The 20,936-nt window shown below is 32.9% G+C and overlaps 1 protein-coding gene across 1 annotated transcript in view; it reads right to left on the reverse strand.

The window, feature by feature from the left end:
* Positions 1 to 215: 215 nt before the first annotated feature.
* Positions 216 to 20,936, reverse strand: part of LOC148949862 (thioredoxin-related transmembrane protein 1-like) — a 31,635-nt gene continuing 10,914 nt past the window's right edge. Inside the window, exons 2-6 of the mRNA XM_089091340.1 lie at positions 18,002 to 18,163; positions 15,803 to 15,977; positions 12,376 to 12,477; positions 8,725 to 8,814; positions 216 to 924 (exon numbers count right to left, since the gene is read on the reverse strand). Coding sequence (XP_088947466.1) covers positions 766 to 924; positions 8,725 to 8,814; positions 12,376 to 12,477; positions 15,803 to 15,977; positions 18,002 to 18,163 — 688 coding nt within the window. The 3' untranslated portion in view covers positions 216 to 765. The remainder of the gene's footprint in view (positions 925 to 8,724; positions 8,815 to 12,375; positions 12,478 to 15,802; positions 15,978 to 18,001; positions 18,164 to 20,936) is intronic.

Genomic DNA, 20,936 nt, shown 5'->3' on the forward strand with positions numbered 1-20,936 from the left:
GAGGAACTGCGATGCATAGGAGCCGGTACCGTTGGTATAAAAAAAAAGGCAAAGATTGACCATTCAAATTTTCGATGACGTTTATTAAAGTTAACCAAAATAACCAATTACTTCTTCCTTATAAAAGTACTTCTTTAAAAAATGATAATAAGTATTTGGAATCCACAGGAGTAAATCACCCCACCCTCAACATACAAATCACTCATAAAAAAGAAAGAACATTTCAACCTTTAATATAAACATATAGTAAAAGCATAACAAATTCGACATAAGACAGAAGTTTAGCACCTAACCAAATACTCTCAAGAATACATACCTATGGTAAAATTGTCCTTCTTATATACAAACCTACTTTCGTAACTGCAATTGAACAGGCCATTGGAATGCAGATAAACCAGAATAATATCACTTTTCTAGCAGCAAGAAAAAAAACTCACTTTTGAAAAAAAAAGAGTTGTGCACAATATTTCCACATAGGTTTGGGCCAGTATTTTCGGTAATCTTATAAATAAGTATGTTGCAAAACTGCTTAAAATGCCGCAAAACTACTTTCAAGATTGAGTTGTTTCAATAAAGTTATTTCCAATTTTATCCTTTTCCAGTAGCCTGTCCAATTCTAAGTAAATAGAATGCCAACACCAAAGTTATTGAATAAACAATAAGGCAGCTCCAAAGAGACATAAGTGATTTCCACTCAAAAAACATCAGATCAAGACAATTACAAAAAGAAAAAAATGTTCCATATTTATCACGTTAACAGGAGCTCTAATCTTTCCGGGACTTTCGTTTTCTAAGACTTCGGGGACTACCTGTCTCCTCTACACCTGAATCAGGCTCAGAGTCTCGCTTCACAGTCTCCTCGGCTTCTTTCTTTTCTGCGGCTTCGTCAATTAAATCTTCAGCAACAACATCATCCTTGTCCTCCTGTAACACAGATGGCTCTTTATTTGGTTTAATATTGCAGGGGTGATTCACCTGTCAGATTATTTAATAGACCAACATCGAAAAAAAAAGATACATAATCAGTTTTGATTCCACTAGACCGCTAATCTGGTAGAATGTTCAGAATTTTCTACTTCCTTAATGAATATAAAACAATCTTCGGCAATCTATCATCCTTCATAAGATTTTTAATTATACAACTGCGAAAGGTTTCACGGCGTTGTGTGAAAGAGCTATAAGAGTCAATTAAGTAAATTCGCAACTTGTGACTCCCCAGTAATATGACAAAGTGTGAATCACAAGTAATGGAAATTTGGGGCGAAAAATATGGCAGTAACAGGACTCGAATCCCCTTAATTCTAGGTAGACACTGCGTTGTTCAAGAACAATAACATCTCACCAGATATATCATACGAGCCAAGCTGGGTTTTCGATCCTACCTTAAGGTGTTTTCTATTATTCTAGTAATCAAGACAAGAATCTTAAAAAAGGCGCGAGTTGGACAAACTGACTTCTCAACGGCACATATTTAAATAACTAGGATAAGGCATAGACTAATTATTGTTTCATCCACTACCACTATCGTTACGTATTTTCGCATGAAAATGCTGGTTTCCTAATTCTAAGAAGAGAAAGTTCGACAACAGCAACAGAAACTTAATTCTTGATGAAAGTAATGCAACAATAAATAATACAACTCATATATTATTACATGGACAAAGTATGGGGTATAGGCAAAAACTTTTGTCTTTGGTACGGAATATAAAGAATTGACGAAATTCAGGAAAAAATTTTATTGACAAAAAACTGGATGAGGATACTGACAAATACGGATTTTGAGGAACTCCTGGGGAAAATCCTACGGAAATTCTTGGGACAACTACTGAAGCAGAGCTCTTTTTCTTTAAATCGATGATGGATTGTACTTTTGAATTTTATATTAGGATAAGTGCTAATAGTTGTTGTTTTTTGTTCTTTTTTTCACGGCCCTTGTTGGCTTTTGTGCAAAAAAAAAATACTATTATTACAACTTGATGTGGACAGACAAAAAAGACTTGTTACTGTGATATAAAACTTTTTGTCTTAATTCTTGATTTAAAAAATACAAATATAAATAATAAAACAAATATAAGTCAATAAACCAAAAAACACAATGTTCAGCCAAAACGACTATATTTTGCATTCGTTGTAGTAAAATTATATTTGTAATAGGAAGTAAAACCTAGTTTTCAATAACATCCATATTCAAAAAACGCATGAACTGATTTAACGGAATTGTTATTCTGGATACTGTTACTACTTCCACATATTGCCACTAATAACAATCATATAAAAAGAAACTGGCTTCAGGTAATAGAGTATCATGGAGTAAGTCACTCAAAGAATAACCACTCTTAATTTGGTGATCATCATACAACCTATATTTTCAATCACTGATCAAAAACATTCGAAACATCCCTGGGATATTTTGAAGGGAAGGCCCATTTAACCTCGGTTTCAGCCATCACTACGAAAGCTGAAGCATTAGTTCAAAAGAAATGCGGTTCTACTTTCACTTAAGCGGCGTTCACATGCTCATGTCTAGACACGTGACTGGCCAGAAATCAATGTCTAGGCAACTACCGTTCCCACGAAGAATTCAGTGCTTAGCTAAAACTACAAATTTAGTTTCAAACGGATTACAGTTGTCATTTCTAGCCAATTAAAAGAGCTTATGTGGGCAAAATTTTTAAAATTGTAATCCCTGTTTTTACTGTCACAAGATAATGGATGAGACAAGCCAAACCAATGCCTTTGTGTGCTATTATGTCTGGTGTTGCATATTTGCCAAAAATGAAAAAAACAATTAATAATAAAACAAAAATTAAATTTCAGTTTAAAAAATGTAAACATAAATGATGAAAATAGTATAACTTGAAACATTCTGATTGGCTGTAGTCGAAAATCCTAGATTTTGAGTTCTAGAGTCTACAACTGGATGCTTAGCTGGAACTTGTCTAGCCAAGCACCAAATATAACTTGTGAACGATAGTTGTCTAGACCTTGATTTCTGGCCACAGATTCTAGCTAGACACGCATGTGAACGCTGCTTTAAGATTCTGAAAAGAATTAAAAAACCCATTTTAAGAAAAAAAAAATTAGACCAGAAAACCTATTGTGTTTTACTGGGAGAAAAGTAATTGAGTAAACATTTTTTATGTAGCCACTCCACTTCAAATTATCAAGAAAAAAAAGTGTAGCTTCCCAGTTTCAGAGGCAGCAATGTCGCAAGGTTGCGCGTTCAAGCCTGTAGATGCGCATTAAAAAAGAATAAAGATACCCCATAGCCATTGATGGCGCATAGGGCGTCAAATCGACGTTATAGTTGCTGGGTCTCTTATAGGGACAGGTGGTAGGCCTTTCGCCCAACCATATGATTATGACCTAACCTCTGACCTCCCTTCATTAGGAAGAGCATTGAAGAGTTCAGTACGAGTGCCGAGGGGCGAAAGCTTCCCTCTTGTTGCCGAGGGACAATTATACTTTATTTCGAGTTTTAAAATAGAACGAGAAATACCTACTTTACAAAAAAAAAGATTAGAAAACCAGTCACTATCTTTCAGAGCTGAAAAGAGGCGGATCCAGGGAAGGGGCGATGGGGGCGCCCCCCCCCCCCCTAAAGTAGGGTAATTTACTTAATTAACGCAAGTTTGCGTTAAATAAACTTGCTCCTAAGGCAAGTTTCTCAGATCAACCTATTTTGCCCCCCCCCCCTAAAACAAATCCTGGATCGCCCCTGGAGCTGAATACGTAAGTATTATTGCAAAAAAAAATTACATTTATTCTTTTTCGGGTCACCCGAAAGTTCACGGGTTTAACCCCATTTGAAAGTTTATTTGTTCGGGTCACCGTAATGACTTTTATTTACATTTTTGTTCATTACTCTAGTTAAGGATTCTCCAGTTCTATTTTTCGATAGCTACATTTTTTATACGTACCAATAGACTAAAAGCAAAAAAATGGAACGTGAATGTATGGAAACTGTTATGTTTATATCAGCCTACATGGGAGCAGAACGGATCTCCTCCCCCTATAGTAAACAAGATGACGTAGTTGGCACATTTTCTGGTTCGTTTTTTAAATAGATAAACCCACTGATTCCCTGTCCCGCTCTCACTAAGGGTAAGACCCATGTGTATCTATGATAATTAATTTCTATAATAAAAAATTTATAATTTAATAAATAATAGAAGACACTGTTTTCGCTACTGTATTTATCTACGGACGGGGCGGACAGCAACTCAGGGTCTTAAGTTCTAATTTCCTCTAAATATTTCTTTGGTACCTCTTCTCACCCGGGGAAGACCTGCTTGCATTAGGATAAAAAAACACTAAAATTGAAAACTAACCAAAGCTTCAAATGTGGTTTCTACAAAAGAAACCAAAACCACGCTCTCACTGAGGGTAAGACCCATGTGCATCTATGATAATTAATCTCTATAATAAAAATTTATACTTTAATAAATAATAGAACACACTGTTTTCGCTATTGTATTTATCCACGGACTGGGCGGACAGCAATTCAGGGTCTTAAGTTCTAATTTCCTTTAAATCTTTCTTTGGTACCTCTTCTTACCCCATTCGGGAAATACCTGCTTGCATTAGGATAAAAAAAAACATTAAAATGTAAAAGTAACCAAAGCTACAAATATGGTTTCTACAAAAGACTTGAACAAAAGAGTTATTCTACGAAAGGTAGAAAAAGAAGTTCAATCTCAAGATACGAAAAAAAAAAGACTGAACAAGTTTTTCCTCCTTATCTCTACATAAATATTCCTAACAAAACTTCTCTACTGCCATCTAAGTTTTAAGTAATAATTTCAGATGGGCTGTTTTACAAAATCTAAATTTCACTCAAAATTTGTTGCCTAACTTGAGACGTAAAAATAATAAAAACTACACGTAGGTTTTAAAGTAATTACTACTGATTACTAATTGGTAATTACTAATTACTAATTGCGCAGCACACAAGGTTGAAGTATTATATTTAAAGATAAGGATTTCTATTGAGAAATAATTAAAAAAACGGAATCTATTAAGGAAATCAGACCAGCCTCCTAAATACCCCTAAAACGTTAATGTCCTGAAACAGAATTAACACTAATTAACACTAAGAGTGTTAATTATACGTCAGAATATGTGGTGTTGATCACTAATTTGTTTCTTTTTTTTTTTTTTTTTTTAAGATCAACATAAGAGAATCTGTTATCTGCCAGTCTTTTTTTTTAATAAAAAAAAAAGAAACACCAAGAAGATATTCTGGCGAATCGACCAGCACACCGGCTATTCGAGTGAGAGGCAGTATATTCTTTTATAGGAAGGGAAGGAAGTTATACGGAGTGCAGGAGGGAGGCGAGGTACTAAAAATATCAACAATTTGTTTTCCGGTCCGCATTTCAAACTAACAATGAAAGGTACTTCAAATGAATTGGATAGACATTTAGATATGGCTCCAACCTCCTGCCTCTTTCATTTGGAAGACTGGACGAATATGTGATGAAGCATGCAGTACAGTTGCCGAGAGAAAGCAAGATCCCGGTCAGGGCAGAAACGACACTTAACTTGAAAACTAATTACACTGAATTAGACTGAAATGAAAGCTAATTACACTGAAAAATTAATTACTCCTTCACTGTTGTAGAAGAAGTTGGGCAAAGGAAAAAATAACAGTTTTGGAGCTTATTGTCCAAATTTACTAAAGAATGGCAACGGGCTCTCGTTTTAACTTAAATTTTCATTAACAAAATTTAAATATCACGAGGGGGACACCAGAATTTTAGAAATACCTCGGTGAGTCATGGCTTGAAATCGGGCTCAGAAGAGGCTAGATTGAGAAATGTCCGCAGGGCGGTAGAGATAAAAAGAGAAATCACTCAAAGAATGTAGTGACAAAAACTCCGGTCTTTTTATTAGCTTAATGCTTCACACTAAAGAGCCAATCAAATTGATGTTGATTTTGAGAGGCATCAAGAGTTGATTACAGACATGTGCGCACCAACAATCATTTAATATATACATGGATACATCAACAAATTGGGCTCAGAAGAGGCTAGATTGAGAAATGACCGCAGGGCGGTAGAGATAAAAAGAGAAATCACTCAAAGAATGATTCACTCAAAGAATCATTCAAAGAATCACTCAAAACTATGATTATTTCAACACCAGCCCTTTGTTTAAATGTCAATAGTCGAAACATGGTTTTTCTTTTTTCTCGAAGCATGGTTATGCAAAAGGTTAAACTTTAACAGAAAGAGAAGAGACTCTTTGGGTCTTAACCCCATCTCCCCTCAAACTTAAGATAACTCCGGAAAGTATTTTTAATTTTTCAAACGAAGCATAAGAACGATATTAGAATTTAATAGGAACAGGAATTATCCTATTTCTGTAAGGCGTATTGTCCCCCCTCAAACCACACTATTTACGCTGAAGTTTAACTTCATTCTTTGATCTTTAAAGAACGAGTGGCCCTAGCACAAGGACAATGTGATAGGAAGTACTTTAATAATGGCTCAAGAAAGCAAGGGCGTATTTATTCGTAACTGCATGAAAAATAAAATTCCCTTTCTAATGTTTTGAAAGGAAATCGATATGTTTCGAAAGGATTTTCTAATGTTTCGAAAGGATTCGAAAGGATTTATGGTGATATATGACAATATTGACAATATATGACAATATAATGACAATATAATGGTGATATATGACAATATTGACAATATATGACAATATAATAGTGATATATGACAATATATGACAATATTGACAATATTATGACAATACAATGGTGATATATGACAATATTGAAAAACTATGGCAATATCATAGTGATATATGACAATATTGACAATATAATGGCGGTATATGACAACATAATGATGATATATGACAATATTGACAATATAATGTTGGGGCCTGCGCTCCACGTTTGGAATCGCGGCATTAGACCCATGAATGTAATGATTCGATTCTGGTGCTAAAAGATAAGCACAATATTTTGAAATCCAATTTACCAAATAAAGAGAACACTAGAACTTGTGGTTATTTTAAACCCACAAGCGTAATCATTTGATTTTGGCGCTAAAAAACTTAAGCTAATAACAACTTCCAATGGCGGCGTGGAGTTCACCTTCCAAGTCTATCCGATTCTTGTCTTCTCGCAAATATCGGCATGGCAGCTTCCTGCTAGTTACGAGTGTCGATGAACAGCCAAGCCCGCGAAAACTGCCCTCTACTTCAAAGTGGATGGCTGGATCCAAATAGAATAGGAGAGTTACAGGACAAGAAGTCCGCCAATGCTTTCACATGGCTTTCATGGAACTCAGAACCCCTAGTGCTACTGAGAGATTAGCGCTGTGTAGATATCATTAAAATATGCAACCCCTTGAAGGTCTAAGTTTATTTAATCTAGCTTGCAATCTAATAAAACTATGCAGAATCTTTTTATTATTTATTTTCTTTACTATAAAAAAGGTGAGGCTAGTTTAGGTTAGTTTTAAAATATTTCATAAAAGTATATATATATATATATATATATATATATATATATATATATATATATATATATATATATATATATATATATATATATATATATATATATATATATATATATATATATATATATAAATATATATATATATATATATATATATATATATATATATATATATATATATATATATATATATATATATATATATATATATATATATATATATATATATATATATATATATATATATATATATATATATATATATATATATATATATATATATATATATATATATATATTACCTTAAACTATATTCTACCCTGTTGGCAAAAGTAATTATTTTACCTTAAGCTATATGAAAAGGTCAAGTAAAAAAAGAAATGAACACAACTAATATTTTCATCCAGAATTTTCTAATTAGTGTTTTTCATCAAACACTATATAACAATGACATACTTTAAACAAAAAAAAAAAAAAATACAAATGATTTCAAACTTTTCACATCAACAATGTTTTTCAGCATGGAAAACGAAATATTAAAAAGAAAAAGACAAGAAAAGCTGCATCAAAAGACATTAGAAAAACAAGATATTTTCCCAATTCATTTTCTACCATTTTTTGCTTACTTAAAATGAAGTTTTTCTCTTTATATTTAATTTTACTATTTAACACATTTCCAAGTGAGAAAAGAAACTGTTCGGATTCTTATGTATATATATATATATATATATATATATATATATATATATATATATATATATATATATATATATATATATATATATTTATATATATAACTAATATATAAATTGTATATCAATTATATATTTAATATGTAAAATATTAGAACTTGTAACGAAAAAACATGAGTGTCTGCAAAAGTTTTATTAATTGCAGTGCAAATGAGTAAAAGTATCTCTAAAGAACAATTATTTTAAAAAAACTTTCTACTCTTTTAATAATGTCTTCAGATACCACGCCCTAAGCGGCGATAGGGACAATTAATTCCCATCTTAAATCATCATAAATCTAACTCCTATTGGTTTCCCATTTTCGTTGAGCCATTTTATTACGGGTTGGCTAGCCAATATACAACCTTTTTTTTTTTTTTTTTTTTTTTTTTTTTTTTTTGAAAGGCAGTGTAGGATTAAGAAATTATTTACGGTCGAAATTGAATTCTAATTTTTGCAGTTTCTTAAGGGTTGCTACCCAATTTTTGTCACGTCTACAGAAAAAAAGTGGCAGCTTACATGTTCATTGTCCTTTTCGTCATCCGATTTTGCTTTCTTCTTTGGTTCAGTCTTCGGCGGGTAAAGAAGGTCGATGAAGAATACAATAATCTTGAAGAAAAGAATAATTTAGTATTACCAGAGTACAATGAGGATCAGAGAATGACTCATCGAAGTTGTCTGTGCATGTGTTTAGAATGCTTGCTAAAATATCACCGATTTCTCAGTTGTTAAATTGTTTAAAAAAAAAAGAAGAATAAAATTACAGGAATAGGGACCAAATTAAAATTGGAAATTAAAATATTATTGGAAAATATTGAAAAATAAATCGCAAGTTGCCACAAAGAAGTGCATCTGTTTTGAATAGAGTTTGTTTGGTTCTATTGCAAGTTGCCACGAGAAAAGGTTCATTTTTTTTTTTAAACTGAGTGTCTTTGGTTCTGCTTTCCTTCTTTTTTGGCTCTACTTCACTTCAAATTTTGCTAATTTAATGGACAAACAAATAGTAAATTTCACCAAAACGACCAATTGAAATATATTAAAAAATGGCCTTGCTTCCCTTTTATTTCCCCACCAAAATTTGTATAAATACATTTTTTGGTATTTTCACACAAAACAAGAATACCCCCCCCCCCTTGATTTTCAGAATTAAATTTTGCCTCGCCCACTGAAGCATTTCTGTATGAAAGTATGACATCAGCTCAAGACAAAAATTTAAGCATAGGTTATGCCATCAATGCTAGTTTGAATAAATGTATAAAGTCCAGAGAGTGAGACTCAGTCAAACCTGACCTAAATATGACAACAAAGTTAAGTCCAAAGCATAAATTAAAAAAAATAATCAAAGTTTTGACTTATCAGATACAACAGAATAAATACAAAATCTGAACCTAAATCCAGAGAAAATGCAATCAATCCTTTTTTCTAACAGTAAGAATAAAAATGTCAAAAACGAATTCTAAAAGTGAGGTAGATATCCTGAACAATCAACTCGAAAAAGAAAGAAAGAAAAGAACAATAAATTCCAACAAAAAACCTAAAATTACTTTTTTTTTTACTTTCCTGTAGTAATCTTGTAAAATTGTAAGATTCGAAATTCAAACAGCAATCATTCAAAAGCCCAATCCCCAGTAAGAAAGAAAAATAAGCAACAAACAGATTCAGATCTAAAAAAAAACCTTATTTTGATGAGACCATAACGCAGATGTTTACTCACTTTCCTGCTCAGGTTCCTGCTCACTCAGGTTCCTGCTTTAGAATATGTTAACAGGGCTGGTAAATCTAAAACACACTCAACTTCAATATAAACATCATATAACTTCTTACAACACACGAGCGAATAAAAAATGTAATAAAACCATCAACAGTCTTTGATACTAAGAAACCGATTCGAAATAACATACTTGAAGCGAACACTCGGGGTAACTAAGAATTACAAGTATAACTAATAGCAACCTTAGGTAAGTTTTCAAAAATAATTTATTATTGTGGCAACAATAATAAAGGACAATAACAACGTGGCATTTCAGAGATAATCTATTGTGGCAAACCATAAGGATGGCACAAGTGTATAAGGGATACTGGAGAATTTTCCCCCATTTCTTACTTTTGGCTCTTCAATGACCAAAGACACATTTTTTTTCTAACACTTTTTGTAATTAAAATAAATAATTTTTAAAATAGAATTAGTTTTTCTACGAAAAACTGCATATTTCATGTTAAAGATTGATCAATGACGACATAATCATAGGTTGTAGCCAGGTCGTCTCTTACTATTCCAATTAAAAAAAAGCCATAGGCTTTTTCTTGTTTGTATTATTTATATTTAACATACTTGAAGCAAACGCTCAAGGTAACTAAGAATTATAAGTACAACTAATAGCAACCTTAGGTAAGTTTTCAAAAAATAATCTATTATTGTGGCAACAACAATAAATGGCAATAATAATGTGCATTTCAGAGATAATCTATTGTGTCAAACCATAAGGACGGCACAAGTTTATAAGGGGTACTGGAGAATTTTTCACCATTTCTTACTTTTGGCTCCTCCATGACCAAGACACATTTTTTTTTCTAAGACCAAAAAGTAAGAACAACGTAAATGACTGAAAGCCAGCACATATCGAAAAAAAAAAATCCCCGATACCATCTCCGGTTGGCGACTTTGTTTGACCCTAAAATTTGACGTGCTTGTCTTTTCAGGCACTTGAGAATGCAGAGGATAAAGAAAGCCTACTTCTGAACCCAGTAGACCTACCAGCATTTTTTATAGAAAAAAAAGTAGCCTACTTCACCTGCGAAGTTTTCCCCAGCTAACCGAGGCCTATTTATGCAGACTCGATTTTGACTTAAAATAATCCTTGAATAAAATAGTTATTAATTTATAAATTACAGAAAAAAATCAAATTTACTGCTATTGCACTGTGGAATAACCATATCAAATAACGAATTATCTTTGAAACGTTCTACTCTTTTAATAATGTCTTCAGGTCCTGCACCCTAAGCACCGTTAGTGGTATTTACGTCCCATCTCCCCGTGTTAAATTACCTTAAGTCTAACTCCTATTTATTTCCCAGTTTCTTTTAGCCAGAATTCAAAGTGGTTGAAACTTCAAGCCCCTTTAAAGTTTTCAGTGAAAATACAAAGTTTCGAATATTTCAAGATAAGGCGGGCATAGTGATTTTGGTAATTGTTTCATGTGATAAACAGTCGCAAATTCAGCAGCAGCACTGATAAATTAAAATCACAGTTCAACACAAGGCCGTATCGAGGGAGGGGGGGGGGGTTAACCCCCCGCCAAAATTTTTTTCCAAACTCGTTGAAACTCAACAAAATGTATGTAAACATAATTTTTGATATGTTAAAAAAAATGTGAATCTTCCCACCTCCCCTCCCCCAAATAAAAAATCATAGATACACCCTTGGTTCAATATCTCCTTTTCGCCATTGCACATCCACCAGATTAACCAACTAGTCAAATGTTTTACAAGTTATAACATCTTTTTTTAAAATTTTAAACCAATACCCAAGTGCCCCACCACCTGCATTTAAGTAATCAATTCCAATAGGTATAGTAGGTCTTTGCATAAGGTTTCTGAATAAACCCTACAGAGGACCCATTTTTGTTTAGGGCACCAAGGTCATCTAAATCAAAACATATTTTGCCCCTCGGACCCATCTTAGTCCTACTCATACCTGAAAATCGCAATTTCTTCAGATTTTCTTTTAGTTGTTTCAAAATTGTGAAGCTTTCAGGACAGTATCATATTTGTCAGTGTTGCCACATTGAATCGTTAAAAACAAGAAACAGAACTAGTTGGTTAAATTTAAGGGTATTTTTCTTTCATGAGAATCAAAACATTAACAGTCTATTGATTTCCATAGGCAACTACCTTTAAGGAGAGATACACCTTCGTAAGCTGTTTGGAACAATATGTTTTTAGCTTATTTTTTGACGATTATATATTCATGTTTTTTGTTGTTGTTTTTTTAATTTGGCGGCCGCTATTACAAAAACTTCATATGGAGTTATTTTTCATTAATAATTGTATTGGCAATTTTTTCAAATTTTCCAATTTGGTTACCATTGTGTTTCAGATTACCATGTCAAATAATCAAGTTTCACACAACAACAAAAGACATAATTAACGAAAAAAAGGAATTAAACTTACCAAGCCTAGAATTGCACCAACAATGACTGTAAGAGCTGCAAAAACACAATAGCCAGCCCAATAAGGCACACCCATATCTTCTGTCAGGTAGATATAAGCTCCCTATAAAACAAAATAAATATCAGAAAGTAATGTCAAGTTTTGACAAAAACGAAACGCTATTAACATCATTGATGTATATAATTTATACAGATGATGAAATGAACAGGAATTTAAGAAATGATTTCACTTTTTTCCAAAACCAAAATATTTTTGTGATTGACAGCCTAAAACTCACTGGTGTCAGAAGGGGATTATGACGAAACGTTTATTACAAATGACAACCCTACAAGTGGAGATATCACATCCTTTTTCAAAGGTAGCGCAAGAGGGGAGGGGCTGAAATTAGAAGAAAACAAATTTAGGCCAAAATCTTTTAAATTTTCCAGGGAGAGAAGGGTCCTTCCAGCCCAACTTAAACTTTTTCTGCTCAAGTTGGAACCATATGCTATTTTAAACACTATCTACTTGTTTTCTATTGTCCTCAAAATACCACGAGTCTTGGATTTCAAATTTAACACCCAAGATTGACCCATCAAATCTTCAAAGAGGGATTTCATTGGTTGGTTGAAATCACACCCAATTATTGGTTACATACTTGATCTGATCATGGGAAAAAAATTGATCAATAGCATCATGCAGGAACAAAACTTAGATTAAGATCAAAACTACAATGACAAAACTAATATAAAGACAAGTAAAGCAACATCCGTGGGATAGACAGGTATAGAAATAAAACTTAGTAAGTACAGCAAACTATCTACCAATTATCTACCAATATAGGGTTAACATGCATAAGAGTAATAATACAAGAAATGAGAAGTGAACTAAGCTTGAAAAAAAAATGAAATCAGGTACAAAGACAGCTCCTAACATATCAAGTCTTTGGCAATTTTTCCTTCAATTTCCAACATTCTCCATATAAATTATTTGCCCTTTGCATTTTTTACCCCTCCCCTTCTCACTGCATATACGCCACACAGGAATTCAAGAAAATCTGGGCTAAAATATCCTAATTAATTTCATAAGCTTTTACAATGTATACACAGAGTTTTCAAATTCGTCCAAATTTGTTCCTTTCCTTGTGCCTCTTGTCTGACAGAATTTTTGGCTAGTCTTTTAAAAGAACATTTCTTGACATCTGTAGAATCAACAAAATTACATGCCTCTGCAAAAATTTAGATTCTGTGAAAACAGCCCTTAAGATATTAAATAAAAAACAAGTTTTTGTAACTGAAAGTAAGGAGCAACATTAAAACTTAAAACAAACAGAAATTATTACGTATATGAGGGAGACGCTCCCTCCTCCGTACCTAGCTCTTTACACTAAAGCTTGACTATTTGTTCCAATTATTTAAAAATAACTATTAAAATAATAAGCTTTATTAAAGCTTATGAAAAAAACTTACCTGAAAAGAGCAAGGTACTGAGGAGGGGGCATCCCCCTCATATACGTCATAATTTCTGTTCGTTTTAAATTTTGATGTAACTCCGTACTTACAGTTGAAAAAACTTGTTTGTTTTTTTTATTTAATATTTGATCGTATTTCAAATAATGCCGGGAAATCTGGCTTCCCCTCCATGGAAAACTCCCTTCCCCACGAAATTTCCTCCATGGAAAGATCCTCCCACATAATCCCCCACCAGAAACCTCCCCCACCCCAAAAAAAAAATATCTGTACACTTCCCAATAACCAATACTATATATAAACAATGGGCGAAGTTCATACCTTGCAGTCCTTCCCTAGGGACTGTGGAGGGGGGGGGGTCAAGTCATCCTCAAAGACATAGTTACTGGAGCTTTCGACTGTGCTGAGCTAAATGACTACCTCAAAATTTTGATCAGGTGACATGGGGAAACAAGGGGCGTGGGAGGGGGGGGGACTAGCTGCCCTCCAATATTTTTGGTCATTTAAAAAGGGAACTAGAACTTTTGATTTCCGATCAAATGAGCCCTCTCCTGATCCTCTAGGATGACTGGTTTGACACGATCACCTTTGGGGAAAACAAACAAACAAATAAGCATGCATCTGTGATCTTTCTTCTGGCAAAAACTGCAAAATTCTTCATTTTTGTATATAGCAGCTTGAAACCTCTACAGTAGGGTTCTCTGATATGCTGAGTCTTACGGTGTGATTTTCATTAAGATCACTTGACGTTATGGAGTTGTTTCCCCCTTTTTTGAAAAATTTCTTTTTTGCAAATTTTTTTGAAAGAATTTGACAAATTTTCTCAAGCTTGTAACTTTTGATGTGTAACATTAAACTTGATTAATTTTATATATTTTGAATAAGCATCAATATTCGAATCTTTTGGTGTATCTGTTGTTATAAAGAATCTGTTTCTTAGAATTTCGGTTACTATTGAGCTGCATTGCTACTTAGTTCCAGTTCGTTACCACGAACTGTTTGATTTCTGAAGAAAAAATTTTAACTGCTTTGCAAAAAAAAGGAATAATAACCAATTCATTTGAAAATCTGTTTTGTATTTCTCATTTAATAATGATTTATGCTACTCCATCTTAATCTAAAGGCTAATTAATCAAAACATCGACAAACCGCGTAGGCGCCCACTTTCTGCCATCTGGTGGAGATCTCAGAACGCCATATGTGGCAAACAGTTCCGCTACGCTTGGCACACGCAAACTGGTGAACATATTTTGTGAAAGTGGGTACCCCTTGAACAAATTTTACAGTATTTTTGTCAATACGGAAAAACATCATGTTAACCTTTTAGAGCTTTCTTTGGTTTTTTTATTAATTTCAAAAATGTAATCAGATTTTGGAATATTCTAGATAAATGATTTTTTTAATTCTACCTATATATACACTGGTAGAGGTTATTCCATGCCAACCCCTAATCTTCAGAAATGAAGACAGCTGTGGAGACGTTCTATAATGGGTAACTGAAGCCAAACAAGCATTTTTCATTACATGGTAAGCAGGTTGACGCAAATCGTGATGAATTTATGTGGTTTACTCTGTCTTTTTTTCTTATATGGGGAGATTGAGTTGAAATTTTCAGGAAAAAAATTTCTGGGGAGGAAAGGGGGGGGGGGGTCTAGGACTTCAAATTTTGCCGTGGGGTAAAGAGGATGGAGAATATCCATTAATCTGGTTCTCACAAAAGAGTACAGGGCCCTATTTTTTTTTTTAGCCTGATACCCAACCCTTTGGCGAGTATATATAAATAAATAAAATATATATATATATATATATATATATATATATATATATATATATATATATATATATATATATATATATATATATATATATATATATATATATATATATATATATATATATATATATATATATATATATTTTATAATTATAAATATAATAATTATAATATATATAATTATAAATAAAAGAACATTTCTTACCCTTAAAAACATCGACATTTTGAAAAACCATGCTACAGTAGACATCCAAATTGAATCAGGTGCTTTCCATGAAGAGAGTGGCTCAATTTCTTTCCACTTCTTTTCTTCAATGAATGCAATGAAATCATCTTTTCCTCTTGGCCCGTTGTATTTTGTAAACTCCCCATCAATAGCACTAAAAATTTACAGATTTTTAAATGATCATCACTGCTATCAATGTATTGACTTCACACACAAGTGAGCACAGGTCTTGAGGTTTTTGAAAGCGAGAAGAGAGGAGTCGTTAATAACGAAACAGTATGTCTTTAGCCTAACTTGTTAGATGAGAGGGGAAGTCCCTCTAGCCAGCCTTGGAAGGATTTTGGCCTTCTGTGTGCAATTTTTGCTATCTATACTTCACATTGCCGCTTAAGGATATTCATTAAAACGTTTATGTTATTGATTGTTAACCCGAAGTAAAGTGGATTAATACTGGTTAAATGTTTTTTTATGGCTGTTCATCAACTAGTATATATTAGTTGTGTTTCTGGACAACATAGACCTTAAGTAATTAAACGAACTTTAAATAATTAAAGAATTTCAAGTAATTTAAGAATTAAGGATTAAATAAAAATAGACTATGTTGTCACTATTTGCAAAAAAAGCTTGCTTTTAAAAATATATTTCCTAGGAAAGCCTCAGCATATTCAATCAAATGTTAGAATAAATAAAAAAATGTAATTAAACTTAATTAAATTAAAATTGCAAATAATTATTGTCCTCACTATCTTAACTGCATTTAAGGAGGGAGGGAAGAGGGGGAACAAGCACGTTAATTGGGGAAATAATCCTTTTTACCCTGTCAAAATCTCTAAATTCTTATAATTGTTGCCACATTTTCAATAATTAAAGTGTAGCATATTTGCTTTTGAAGCTTTGGTGAACTTGCCCCCACCACAACTGTGATAGAAGTTTCTGCACACAAACCTAGTGGTATGTGCATATTTATGAGTGATCTTTTTATAATATGTACACATTTAGAGTATTTGAACCAAAAATCAAATTCATCATAAAAATGTTCTAACTGTCTAAATTCCGCAAATTTGGACAAAAACTGCATCTTAATGCCCTCAACTGTTACCTGAAATTTTGCCGATAACTTCTTTTGACAACTGAAGACCCAGGATCAAACATCCCCCCTTTCCCAATAACAAAACCTGTATGTAAAAATGGAAAATTTGCATAACTTACAGCCCTTGTCCCAGGGACTGTGTGAGGTCATGTCTTCCCAGACAAAGTTATTTGACTTTCGTTGAAGAAAATGGCTGACATCTTTAAGGGATGGCAGCTAAAAAGGGCAAGGGAGTGGGCTGGTTGGCCTCCAATCACTTTTGACTCATAAAAATGTTACTAGAACTTTTAATTTTCTATCAAATGAGCTCACTCTGAAGTTACTACATCGACCCCTTCCATAGAGAGTGGCTCTGAAAAAAAAATGAAGGTTAATGGCTCTTTACTGCAGGCAACAATAGAGCTTTGTCTCTGATGTATCTACAACTCTTCTGTTTTATATGAGCAGTTTACATATCTAGCAACAAAGTCCACACTGCCTTTCATTCAAACAGGAGCTTTAAAATTCATATACTTCAGCACTACTAAAAAAAACTGAAGGACATTTGTGTTAATTTTTTTTTTCAGATTTAGATCCAGCATCCAACATACGTTTTTTTTTAGGGCAGTCAATTTCTGAATAAGTAGAGATTAATTGTAAAAAAGAAAAGAAAAGAAAGCTTGGTGCAATAAATCCTTTTAATCTTTCTTTGTGGCTTAAAGCAAACTAGGAATGACAGAATTGACAACACAACAGGAAATTAGAAGGCTATAATAATAATATTTTTTTGTAAACCACACACATCACAAGATAAATAGTGGAGTAAACATTTTAGAAAACAAATAACAAGAAAAAATTATGATTCAAAAACGAAAATCACCAATAATATTACATAAAGACATTATTCACTAATAAAAATTAAACAACAATAACATTAAAAAAATAAAATTAATAAAACAAACAGATCAAACTATGGTGAGGCAACAAGCAACAATGTAAGCTAGTTCATGTAAACCAGTCAGCTGGGTTACCCATAGGAACTATGGGTAATTTAAAAACAAAAGTAGCTTAAAATAATATTATTATTTGTATGAATTCTATGAACTTACTGAAATATTGTCGGCAGAGCTGTGGCCATAAACCTTGCACTTATACCAGGAGCATCAGTGACATCTACTTTTGCCACCTTAATGCCAAGATCATGACTCCAGGATCCCAGATCTTCCCAGACAGGCTGAAGAGTCCAACATGCTGGACACCATGAAGCATGACTGAAAAAATTATGCATGACTAGGACAAATATAATTTGATTATTTTATTATTGCTGTAAAATGAAGAGCTCATTTTACAGAAACAATAAAAATTACTTTTCTCTTCTTGTGAAGTTTACTTCAAAAGGTTATTTTTGTATTCGTTCTTTTTATTTTTCTGAGCACTGTAGACGACTTGTTGGAGGTCCTTGTCAAAATATCTGCTTATTTTCGTTTCATATTTTTCCACTGGCTGACACTACCCTCGTTTTTCTCACCTATTTGATTTGATTTTTCATGTACATTTTTTCCTTTTCTTCATGTTATATTCAAAGAATTGTTGTATTACTTATTTAAAGCTCATGGCTGCAAAACTATTCACCATAATAATTTCACTGAAAAAAAAAAAAAAAAAAAAAAAAAGTTGGAATCTTTTTAATTTTCTTATAGAGATGTTTTGAACCAATTGTAGAGAGAATTTCCTCTTTTATATAAATGGGTGTTCCAGTGGCGAATCCAAGATTTTTTTAGGGGAGGGGGGGGGCAAAATAGGTTAATCCGATAAACTTGCGTTAGGAGCAAGTTTATTTAACGCAAACTTGCGTTAATTAAGTAAATTACACTACTTTCGACTATGTTAGGGAGGGGGGGGGGGGTACGCCTTCATTGGTTGTATAGCTTCGCATTAGGGTTAGGATCATTTGCTTTTTTCTCAATATGCCAAAGAAGGTAGTTTTAGGGTTTCATGCTTTACACAAGACTTGCTTCTGATATCCAAATAGATATATAACATTGGCAACATATGTTGCACAGCATACAAAGCAATCGTTTTGTTTGTTTTGGGTTTAACCTTTGCTCTCTGCTTTCACCAGGAATACTTCTTTTTTTCAATAAATTTTTGCACAATAAACCTGATAAAACAGATCTTTAGGCAATTATAGAAAATTTATGTAAAATTTGAACAATTGACTTGGATGACACTATTTGAAGTAACTTGATAGAAGTAAGAGTAAACTTGTTTTTATACTGAAGATTGAGGTTAAAATTTTGTTGTCACATTATGACTTCAGTGTGATAGAGGAGCATCGTCTGAAGTGTTCATATCAGGAAAATCTACAGTTTTTTCTTCAGCTGTTCAATGGCTCACTAATAAAAGCCTTGTATTTTGGCTAATCAATTTGCCAAGATCTTTCTCTTCTCATCTTACATAGTTCTTCTCATTTTTCTTTTCTTTCTTTTTTCTTATTCAAAATACTACAATCTTAGAGCTTGACAAGTTGTTAAACCACTGATCAAGGTAGGATGAACTTTGATATTTTTTTTTAAAACCAGGCTGAGTAGTAACATCAGAGCCCTTGGGTTTTCTAAACAATATAATTTTTTTGTCAAAATACAGGCTTAGCAAATTGATTATCCATAAAACAGGCCTAATGTAACCTAGCCATTTTCTGCCCACCTGAAAATTCTTAGAAATGTATTAATTACAGCAAATACAAAAATTCAGGTTTAGAAAAAAAGATAAGCATAGCCAACCAGGCTAGCCCATCCCTGAAGATATTTGCAAGAAACCAAAAAAAGAATTTGCTTGAGGTATTTTTTGTTATGGTTTACATTGGTTGCTGTCATAAATTCCCTCTTAATGTTTAAAAATAGAAACTTTGCAACACTGGTCAGTTTTTGAATAAATGGCTTCATATTCACAAAAAATTTGCAGTTAACAAATTTTGCTTGGACAGTTGAAAAATGGTGTCTGCAAAAAAAAGAAATGACATTTGGGAAGTGGTAAAGATTTTGGGGAAGGATAGATTTTATATACAGCTTTTAAATAATTTTCAACAATTAGCTATCTCAGAACAATTTTCATTCACTGAAACTTTGGACCCCTCCTCCCGCCCGCTCCTCCCCTTCCTAGTACAAGAAGGATCACATATTCAAAAAAAAATAAGAAAAGAAAATAGTAAATTTACAGATACTCATGAAAATGAAATAATATTAGGCAAGGACTTGGTAAGTTTGTTGTTTAAAGCCCCATTCCCCTAAGAAAAGGGAGTAAAAATGGAGGGAAACAAGAAGAAAGGAAGAGGAAAGGGACAAGAAAATGTTAAAAATCATAGACAATCCTCTATAAGGAAGTGATATAAGCCAGGAATATGACCAATGGGGTCCAAGAGGGTCACTGAGAGAAAGGCCAAAAAGCTGGAAAAGAAAAAAACAAGGAAGAAGAAACACAAGAAATGAAGAAAATCATAGAAACTTGTGAAAAAAGAGGTAATTCCAGAGCTCTCCAGTTGTCTGGTCTAAAAGACTCCAATTCATAGAAATAGCACCAAGTAGGACCGTTGTGATTTAAACCTTACAATGATGGTCTATACCATGAATTTGCAAAAAAAAACTTTTACAAATCAAATATCATGCATGTCATAGAGATAAAAAGATAATAAATCATGGTGAATGTTAGCATTTTGTTAACATTGCTAATGGCAGTGCAACTTTAAAAAAACAACAATTGAACACAATAATGGGGGAAACCCTGGCAACATGTCCCTGATAAACCCCTAACAGAGGATACATGCACCAGATAATCACTTGGATGAAAAAAAAGCAGAGAAAAAACAACAAATATCAATGCTCCCATGTGAATGGTGATTTTTCTTGTTTTTCAAGATTGGAGACTGCCAATGATGGGCTTTTGACAATGGTAATCTCAATGGTATATTTCTTGTTTTTTTTTTTAAACCATTTTTGAGGGCTTTATAAGTACTAATACTATTCATAAGATATTGAATAAAGTATA

The sequence above is a fragment of the Artemia sp. Qi Xiang Cuo genome, chromosome 7, assembly GCF_049724085.1.
Source record: "Artemia sp. Qi Xiang Cuo chromosome 7, ASM4972408v1, whole genome shotgun sequence".
Lineage (NCBI taxonomy): Eukaryota > Metazoa > Arthropoda > Branchiopoda > Anostraca > Artemiidae > Artemia > Artemia sp. Qi Xiang Cuo.